Below are 11,204 nucleotides of genomic sequence, written 5' to 3'. Positions count from 1 at the left end.
TACGTCGGACGTTCAGCGCCGCCTTCCTGTAAGCCTAGAAGTTTGACAATGGCGTTTGGAACGTCTGTGGAATCATGCTCGACGTTCCAAACGCCATTGTCAAACTTCTAGGCTTACAGGAAGGCGGCGCTGAACGTCCGACGTATACGTTTTCGCGATGAAAACGTCGGCCGCAACCTCGCTATTATTTACTGTTAAACTAATATCATTAGCCATTAAGTTGCCAGTTGGATATGTATTTTATCCATTTGTGTTTTACTATCTTGATTGAAAATTAAGTAATAGTCTATTGTATAAAAAAATCTTTCTTAAAACTTTTAGAAAATTATAATGTTTAATTGTTTTTTTTTATCAATATATTTATACTGTATTATGAATGTGGGTCTTTATACTGTATTATGTAATTAGGCTGTGTCAATATCAGCATTCTATGTTAATATTGATATTGATATAGCCTAATTTACCCCAGAAAACAATTTTTATTTTATTCCATAAAAATTGTTTTCTGTTAATCTTTGTAATATTATCTGTAAAGCCAGTATAATAAGTCCTGATAATAGAAGATACGAATTTATAGTCGAAAATTTACATATTAATAAGAAAAAAAGGACATTGAGGCAATTTAATTAAGTAAAAGAACTAATCTTATAAATCATCAAACCTTATTATTGAGTAGACATGGAGATGATCTATGTTTAAATCAAAAATACTAGTCAAATTAAATAAAATTTTTCTGCTTTATAATGTTAGCTATTTTATTATTTTTTTAAAAATTCTGTTATTGCTCAACATTCCTTCTACTATGGAACAAATTCAAACAGTTTAGTAGAGTAGTTGTATAGCAAAAACAAAATTCTAATTCTGTAATTATTTTAGTCATAATTTATGATACTTTTATGAATTAGAATTAATTTTATTATAATAATCAAAATTATGGTTTTAGATAATTTTAAATATTTATTGTTTTTTTTCTTATATAAATTGGTCTTGAAATAATTTCATTATAAAACAAAATTGAAGAATCATCATGCTTTGATGTTAAATAAAGAATCTATAATATGTGATTTTTAGTAAAATAAATAATTGTTTTATGTTATTCTTATTCTTTGACATTTCAATAACAAAAAGACAAAAACAAGGATCTAGTATAAACAAACAAAATGAAACAAACAATATAGAACAAATATAAACTGACTGGATAAAACTGCTTATGGTCTGCTGCTAATGCAAATAGAAATTGCTTTACTGTAATTGAAAAATTTATGATGAAGATCAGTAGAAAAGTTATTTTATTCAAAATTTATTATTTCAGATTTTATTTCATTAAACACTGAAACAATAAATTTTGTTTTGTTTGTTTTGAAATAATAAAAATATGTTTATTAATTTAATTTTTATTAAATATATAATGTGTGAATTTAAATTTAATTTAGAAAATATTACTTTTGTTTCTTTCAAGGATGGTCTTCTGTCTTTTTCTACAGCTTTCAAATTAAAATCTGGTTCATCCTTCGGATCTTTCCATTTAGCATATTGTCTACATAAAACATACAAATCTTTAATTATTTATTCCACATAAAGTGCAATCAAATACTATTTTCATAATAACAATTAAAAAAAATAGAAAGACTAAAATCATTGTTTTCTGAAAAAATTATTGTATAAGATATATAAATATACATTTATATANGTTTCATTAATTATTTAATATTTGAAAATAATGGTTTATTCATTTTAAAAAATATGTAATTCTGATTTAATTTTTTAAATACTGGATTTAAAATTTTTCACTATTGAATTTAATATTGAATATTCCACTATTCTATACTTTTATCAGAATAACAATTTTTCTTCCATGTACTAGATTTTTCTAAATAAAACAAGCATTATAAAAGGTTAAAGATTTTAAAAATGACAAAACTTCCATCTAGACTAATTCTTTGATATTTTAAGTGTAATATAATATACAACTATTCCACAAAACAGATGTTGCACTTTGATCTTAACCAAATTGTTGATTATCAATACAGTAATTAATATGAAAGAAATCAAAATTTTTCTCTATAGTTGTTATAATTCATTAAATTTAACACTAAAATTATATATATAAAGAAAAATAAACAAACAAATTATATATGTATATGCTCATAGTATATAGATATCATTGCTTGTTTTTTTGAAAAATGAATTATATAAATCCAAGATTTACTAAGTCCAAACATTAACAGAAAATTCTATATAATTGGCATATGTTTTATTTGATCTTTAAATACAACTACAGTTATAAATTTTCTGTTGTAGTTAGATCAAAACAATAAAATCATTATTAATAATATATTCTATAATTTAATTTCATACTATATATCAGTGTCTCTCAAGTGGAAGTTTAAATTAAGAATCAGCAAGTTTTGGATGAATTTTGAGAAGGATTGTTGTTGGAATAGGATGATTACTCTGGATTCTATGCATTTACATCAAAATATATGATATTTTCATTTAATTTGTTTAATAATGAGCATAGAGTATCAATTTCTTATTTCTGTATTTTAGTAAGTATTTAATTCATAATTTCAAGAGTTTATATTTTATTACACTTATCTAGTTTAGTCCTTTTCTGTGTAATTTTTTCTTCTATTGATAAGATAATTTTAGGAAGTAACTATAGTATTAGTGACACTTCCTATAAATTTCCATTTCCAAAACAAAAGTTGAGAAACAGCATTGTGTATTACACAAAGTTAGTCTAAATTTAATATAAAAATAAATAAATAAAACACACCTTCTCTTAAGCATTGCACGGAAATCCATACCACTTTCATCTGCAATTGAATGTATTTTCATACATTGCATTTACTGTTAACAAATTTCATTCTTTAATGATATTATAATTGAACCAAATCTTACCACTAACAAAAAGTGAAACTTCAATACTATCTTCACCAACACTATTATAAGCAACAATTTTATATTTTCCTTCATCTGCAGACTTAGCTTTCCTTATGCATAAACACACAGTATTTGTTTCACCATCTGTAACAACTGTATAGCGTCCCCCTTCAAAAAATTCAGCAATTCCTTTATAATATTTAAATTTTGGTGCTGGATTTCCTTCCACTTGAAATGATATATATGCAGTATTTCCTGTTAATCAGAAAACAATATGGGTAAGTTATTTAAATTTTAATTCTTACTATACTAACTGTTTACAATTTACAGTATTTATAAATGTTATTCCTATTCATTTATTTTTAGAAAATATTAAGACTATGTAAAACTACTTAAAGCCATTGTCTAAACATGCTAGAAAACAATCTACAATTATTATTTAAATGTACATATTATTCTTGATAACAATTTAAAACTAATTTATTTAATTTCTTAATTTAAAACTTAATACAGATATATGAAACAAATAATGTAACACCCTATGTTTTTTCTGCAATAAAAAAAATCAAATGCATTCAATACAACTGATTTAACATGCTTACTATATAGTGAATTTTTTGATTTTCCCCTGAAATTTATAAACTATTTGTCAGATGGTGTACATTCAAAATTGGTTTTAGAGCACAAAGATGATATTTAAGATGAGTTTGATTATAATAGGTCCTTTTTTGTGTAACTTATACAGTACATGATAGACTATTATTATATTCTTTAAATTTCACTTGTCATGTAATATCTGTGACTCCTATCATGTCTCCACTTTGTTATAGTGGGGGCTTGGTGATCTGTGCTGAAGTGTCTTGATGGAGTTTTCTCATCTGAGTGATTTAGCTGGGTCCAACTAAGAGGGACACCAGAAAATGCAAAGGTAGAAGATACTAAGCCAAGGGTTGGATGGTACCTGGATAGTAAATACCCTTGAACATCCCCTAGGGGCATCAGGTGACACTCCATTGTATTCAGCCTTGCATCTGCATTGGGGCTCCACAGATGTCAACAGTAAATTTCTTCTTTACAAGCCACACATTGTTGATTCTAAAAATGAATGTGAGGTTAGAAGTTCTCCAACAGACAGCTGCTGCTTTTGAGCATGGTAGTAGGTCAGCTGTGGCTTGTTCAAGGTTGACAGCTTTAGGGCTTAATAGCAAACTTGCTACTGCTGGCTCACTGTCAGTGGCTTCAGAGCCCAATATCAGGCCCACTGCTGCTGACTCACAGAGAGCTCCATCATAACATGAAGTGCTCCCACAAAGAATAAATCACAGTTATATAATGATAAAAGGCATTTACGTAGCAGGATGCAGGAGCCGAAGTCTTTAGGGGTCAAGTTAGGAGCTTGTCTAATTTAAGTGGTACTCTTTATTAACATTCATCTAATAAGATCCATATATTTGCATCTTTGCCAGTAAATGAATTCAAATATTCCACAACTCAGAGATCTGGACAAGTTGTTGTGTGCATAATGGTTGATGTTAATGGCATTAAGGAGATTTTAGTCTCCTCTACCTATTTTTCTTATGATTCTAATAAACTTTCTCCTTCTGGTGAGGTCAGATCTGTGGTAGAGTTTTCTACCATAATGTGATAAGTGGTAGAATTTTCTACCACTTATCACATTCTTCTTATAATTGATTGTGATATGAATGCCCACAACAGTGTTTGGAGATACAGGGATAACAATTCCAGAGGAGATTATCCTCTAAACTTTTTGGTGGGCACAGATCTTATAATTTTAAGTCTTACTTTTAGACATATGGAAATTTTGGACCTTACTCTGATTTAGGCAGCAGACTCAATTTATTTCTAGATTAAATACTGTCAGACATATTGTTCTACGGATAGACACAATGAAGGAAGACAATTTTTTTAAGGATTTCAACAAAATATTATCTTGTTCTCTTCATGAAATTTGTATAGACAGGAGTACATGTAAACAAAACAGAATGTACTAAGAAACCATAAAATAAACTTCAGTATGTGTTTACTGATGGTTGTTACCTTGATTTATGTTTAACAGGCATTACTGATCTTCTCTCCTGCTCACTTTGACTGGCATAGGACCTGGATGTCCTTTTGTTCACATAATATAATCTGGTTTATAGACAGATCCAAAAATGGTAACAGCATGGATGCTGGCATTTGTGGGAAATGATCAGATAGGGGCATTTTTGTTCCACTGGGTATGTTCCTCTCTATGCTTCAAGCAGAGTCAGTCATTATTATTTGGTGTGTTTGCACTATTTTATATTAGCAGTCCTGTTAATAATATTATCTGCAGCCAATATTGAAATATAATTTTTATATAACAACTAGCTGCAAGGACCCGCTTCGCTGGGTTTTTATTTGTTCGNTGTCTGCCTTTGTGGTGAATTCTAATTTAGCACACTTTCACACTATAAACAAAAACAAGCGCAGTGCAAGTCAAAACACGTCGCGTTATTAACGCAAAGCGTCAACTATTGGTCCAAGGTCACACGCACCGGCGCCGACTGGTACGAAAGTTGAGATCCGTATCCGTATCCGCGGATCTAGACTCTAATGATCCGTATGTGTATCCGCGGATCTAGACTAATGATCCCTATCCGTATCCGCGGATCTAGACTCTAATGATCCGTATCCGTATCCATATCCGCGGATATACATATTTAACGATCCGGCACATCACTAGTATATATACAGTAAGACCCTGCTTAATGCAGGGGATGCATTTCTAGACAACAAAGCGCTAAGTGAAACTGTGTTAAACGAGGTCATTTTAACATAGAGTAAATAGGGATAGGGGAACACGCAACCAAAAGTAAACAAATTTTACTTCAATTTCAAGTTATTTATTTTTATATTAATTTGTATAATAATATATGTTAAATAACACATAAACATATGCACACAGAAATGTAAAGTTCAATTTTTGTGACGAAGGTCCTGACTTTTCTGAAATTCTTGTTCTTTTGCAATAAAGTCGTGAAGTTTCATTTGTCACTTTTTCTTTCCTTAAGCAAATGTCGGTAGCAGAAGATTGCATCCAAAATGTCTCATTTTGCTTTTGCACTCCTTTCAAAATCTGGATCATTCGCTACAATTTGATCAATGATTTTGGTTATCTTACCAAACTTTTACTAAGGAAGTTTGTAGAGAAATTTTTTGGGTTCTTCATTTTCAGAATCTCTATTTTCCAGTTCCACATGAATTCCATGTTCTGCCAGTTCTTGGAAGGTCGTCGTTGGTAAGGCTCTCACCAGAAACCTGCTGTAATTCCTCAATATCCTGCTCGTCTATATCTCCTAGTCCTGCTATATCGATTAGGTTGAGTTTGGTCAACCTAACAATACAGTGATAGGCTCTTCTTGTTGAGAATTCTTGGATACCTTCAGCCATAACTTCTTCCACACTTCATTCATGCATTTATCAGTTAATTCTTGCCAAGCAGAGTCGATATTTTCTATGGCATCCATGATGTTATATTTTTTCCAAAATTGCACCAAACAAACATAGATTTAAAGAAAGTACGCCTTTCTGCCATTTTTTGCTGATTGGTTTGTGTTCACAAATAATTGTATTATATACGAATCAATGAAATGCAGTGATAATTTAAATCAGCATAAATTTTGAGCTTTTTTTTAGGCTTCGAGCAGACCGCGTTATATTGAATCAGCATTAAGTTAGGCAGCATTAAGCAGGGTCTTACTATATTTATTATTGTTATTATTATTGTGTTGTTGAGTGTATGGCATACATACTATTACCTAATTCTAAGTCAAGACCAAAGCTAAGACATAACTACAGAAAAAATATTTTGTTATATGCTGTCTGTGTATATGTCTGTGTTTAAGAATTTTCTATGTGGCATGTATTTAACATGGCAGCCTTATATAGTGTGATGTATGTGCTTTTGTAAACCCCAATATTTCAAGAATTTTGTATAATGTATGTGCTATGATACTGTGCAAAAAAAGATTACTGGTACAATAAATACCTTATAATAGATGCTTTATTTCATAGACAAGTTCTGAATATTTACTAATTTTTTAGTATATGTATATATGTTGTGAGTGTTTGGTACAGCTTTGTCTATGATGTATGTGATTTTTTTTTATTTGTCAATGAATGTGATGTCTGGTCTGTTGTGATGGATTGTTTTGTCTATGATTATGGCTTGGTCATAATATACTTTGTATGTATTGTTTTATATGACAATCTGAGGTGTGTAGAAGTTTATGTTTGTGTGCAAGCTTTTGATGTATTATATTTGCTATTTAGTTACATTGATATAAGTAGGTATTTTCAGCTTGTGTTAAAAACTTGCAACTTGAAATGATGTGTTGTATAGTCTCATACAGAATGTGGCATTATTCTTTTAAACTTTCTGTAGTTTCTTCTATTTATGACCTAGTTTTGTATGGTGATCAAGAACCTTTCTGTCTTTCCAAAGAGGCACCTGGAGTAAGCCAGCTGTCAGCATGATCTTGGCTGAGGTCATTGGATGCTTACCATGGAGCTCCTTCTGATACCAAGATTGCTTGATAATCTCAGTGGATTTTGTATAGTGTTGTGTAAGTTTTATACTGTTTTTGTCTGCAAGAATTACAGCTTTGTGTAATTGTGATGTTTTTGTTTTTATAGAAAAAACTCTTGCAATGTCTGTTTGTAGTGCAGATTTAAAATATCCATGAGGCCTTTCCTCCCTCTTTATGAAGAAGAATCATCTTTGTATAGATGACTTAAGATGATGTTTGTTGTGTTTTGTTAATGTTGTTTGTGCTTTCTTTAGAAGCTGCTCTAGTTGTGTGTGTGTGTGTGTGTCCAATGTACTGTATAACTCTAAATGAATACATCAATACTAGAATGACATATGTGTTATATTTAAATGTGTGTTTGTATTGAATTGTGTTATAAGTATTGAATTTAATCTACTGTTGTATTGTTTTGTTAGTCTTTATTTTATTTGTGCACATTCTGCAGGTTTGGCAAGTTGTAATCCTAAATATAATGTCTTCCAAAAAGAATGCTATTAATTTTAATTATTGTAATTATGTTAATTATTAATTGATAAATGTTATAAAAAATATATTAAAAGATTGGAAAACTGTCCAAGTTTCACATTTGCCCATTACAATTTCTCAATATGTCTTATGTCACATGGAACACATCTAATCAATACTCTAATTTTTCCTACATTACAGCATATTTGTTGTCATTCCTTACACAGCAGCCACAATTCTACAGCTCCTGCAGATTACTTGTGTTGCACAATGATAAATGATTCAGAATTTGCAAATTGTAAAACACAAAATGCCTTCTCTTGTAGGGTTGTCATTTTCATTTATAGTGTTTCCTAGAGGTAGTAGACTACAAGATATTTGAATGCAGATGAGAAATGAAACTCAGACAATTATTCTATTGTTTAGTGTATATCTCATACTTCTCATATAATAATTAACATAATTACAATAATTTAAAATGATAGCATTCATTTTAGAAAACCCTATATTATTGCTGGCTAAACTGATGATGGGCCAGGAAAAGAGGTCCTCTTAGTGCCTATAGAGTGGAAAGAGTTAAAAAAAAAAGCTCTATCAGTTATTATGATTATGTTTATTTTACTTCATGGTGGAAAAATCAGAATTTTTATTCTTAATTGCAAACTTATTTTCAGGCTTACAGCAGTGAATATAAATGATATGATACAAAGCTATCTTCTTCCATATAATCATGTTCCGTAAATAGTTGGAAATAGCTACAAATTGATTTGTCTAATTCTCTAATAAATATAACAACACTTCCAAACCTAAAATCCAATGAGAAGAACAAAAATATTTATTGAATAATAAACATTTTCAACCTTTACAAAGGCCATCTCAGGTTCTACTGGTAGAATGCAAATCAATTTCCGTCTTTGGTAAATACTTTGAAACTTATCACATATATATTGAATTTTCAGATTATTTTTAAATATTACAATATGTGCAGAATCTAATCAATTTACAAAATAGCTAAGAATTCACTGAAATCATTAACATGCAATTATCCAAAATCATTAAATAAGCTCAATATTATTTTCTGTCATTGTATCTTCTCATCTAACTATACTTCATTTATAATAGAATTATGATTATTTCCAAACATCACTTCAATCTAGCTAACTATACCTGGACTAATAAAAATTGTGTTTTTTAAGATAAATAGATAGAAATAATTAATGAACAGTAACCTCTTAACAATTCCTGTCAAAGCACATCAAACTTTGAGATTTGTAAATCTCACCATCATGGCTTTAATTGATTCATGTACTGTACAATTCATATAAGTATTTATTTCATGAATAACTACACTTTATTTCTAAGAGAAAAGTTGTATTAACTTAATAGTGAACTTTGAAACATTGAAATAGTGTTTTTCAATCTTTTTAAATAATAAAAAATTATCATTATTTTTTAAACATTTTCTAACACAAAATTAAATTTTGACATGAGTATACAAAACTTATAATAATACTTCATACAACATTTTCAATTAATTTGTTATTAAATTTTATTTGTATATCAGTACAAAACTATAAATTTTTAAAAACTTTTTTATTTATCAAACAATATTAAATCCTAAAGCTGAAACTGTCTTATAAACATGAAAATTTACACCTTCCTCTCAATTTTCAGCATTCACTGTTTAAAAAATGAACATTTTCAGCTACATTCAGTGGCCTGAATCAGATTAAGCAGATTCTATATCGAACATCTCAATATAAAATCTGCTTAACTTGACACAGGCCACTGAACGTAGCCAAAAAGGTTTATTTTTTGAAACAGTGAATGCTGAAAATTGAGAGAAAGTGTAAATTTTTGTGTTTATTTATTAAACATGAAATATATGCAAATATAAGAAGATATTGAAATAATCTAACTTAGTTACATTATATTAGTTACATTTAAATTTTTAATCTTGGTTTTTAAATATAAGAGATTATTTCTGATGGTAAACTTTTATACTTTAATTTAAAATTTTGATCTAAAGGATAAATATCATTACATTTATTTGTCAGAAATAAACATATTCTATTATTGAAAAAAATTAATAAAAAAGCAAAAAATTATATCAGAAAAAAGGCATAACAGAACTTTCTATCATCTTACACTTAAGTTCATATATTTATATTTTATAACAACACTAGTTATGTATCATTATTTACTTATTCACAATATACTTACAAATGTTTACTTTGCATTAGCTGAAAAAAATCATATTTTTTTTATTTAAATAATTACCGACATTCTATCAAGAGTTGACTGCATCCAATATTTATATGTTTACTTTTATATGCAAAATATCATATTTAAAATCAAAGCAATAGTCAAAGCAATATAAAAGTTACATGAAGTAGAAATTGCATTAATGCTAATTAAAGCAGCAGAATTTGTGAAAGAAACCAGAAAAATAATAGAACAAGGAAAGAGAACAGGAAAGTAATGAGGATAAGAAGATTGCAATCTTTCCATATCCTCCAACCTCATTTTCCCTGGTCACTTTCTGCAGTGTTGGCCAGTCAGGAATTATTTCAGCCAATGACAGTCTCCGACTGTCACGGGAACTGCGGCGTTCTTCATTCTACAAACACAGTATGAATAATATTCATTCACAAACATAAAATATTCTACTTTGAATATACCTAGGAAACAAATGTTACAAGACATTTAACATTAATTATACACAATAATAACACTGAAGCAATATCATTAGTAATAACAATCATGCACAATTATATTTAATCATTACATCTATAGACTATGTAATATTCAAAACATTTAAAAACCAGCAATAAATAATTTATATTTAATAGTTTATGGAAGAAAAAATGCTTTCTTCATTTTTATAAAGATAATACTTTGAAATATACTAATTTAAATTCTTTAATAAAATATCTATTGAAAGTATCAAAGACTTAAGCTTTACAAAAACATTGATTTATACAAAAAACAATTACTCTGAATTAGTTAATTTTATTTGAAAGTTTTATTATAGTTGTGATAAAATAATGAAATTTGTTAAATATTTTCAATAAGATATCTTAAGTAATATATTGTATTGTTACTTCGTAAAAAGTAAAATAATATATATCAAACTCTAATTAAAAGGTTGTCTACTCAGTCACAGTATAAATATATTATTGTAAGAAAGTAGCCAAAATAAATTAACAAAAATAATACTTGAACTTAGTATTATATTCAAAAAGATGAGAAAAAATGATGAATTCTGGGAACCAAATT

At 28.5% G+C, this 11,204-nt stretch overlaps 1 protein-coding gene across 1 annotated transcript in view; it reads right to left on the bottom strand.

The window, feature by feature from the left end:
- Positions 1–11,204, bottom strand: part of LOC111618250 (muscle M-line assembly protein unc-89-like) — a 180,555-nt gene that overhangs the window by 4,984 nt on the left and 164,367 nt on the right. Inside the window, exons 23-25 of the mRNA XM_023359735.1 lie at positions 2,905–3,141; positions 2,780–2,819; positions 1,444–1,537 (exon numbers count right to left, since the gene is read on the bottom strand). Of these exons, the coding sequence (XP_023215503.1) occupies positions 1,444–1,537; positions 2,780–2,819; positions 2,905–3,141 (371 nt within the window). The remainder of the gene's footprint in view (positions 1–1,443; positions 1,538–2,779; positions 2,820–2,904; positions 3,142–11,204) is intronic.

This window comes from Centruroides sculpturatus, unplaced genomic scaffold (assembly GCF_000671375.1).
Source record: "Centruroides sculpturatus isolate CEXI.00-Female unplaced genomic scaffold, Cexi_2.0 scaffold154, whole genome shotgun sequence".
NCBI classification, from domain to species: Eukaryota; Metazoa; Arthropoda; class Arachnida; order Scorpiones; family Buthidae; genus Centruroides; species Centruroides sculpturatus.
The sequence above is the reverse complement of the archived record's forward strand: the minus strand, read 5'-3'. Positions and strand labels throughout refer to the sequence as shown.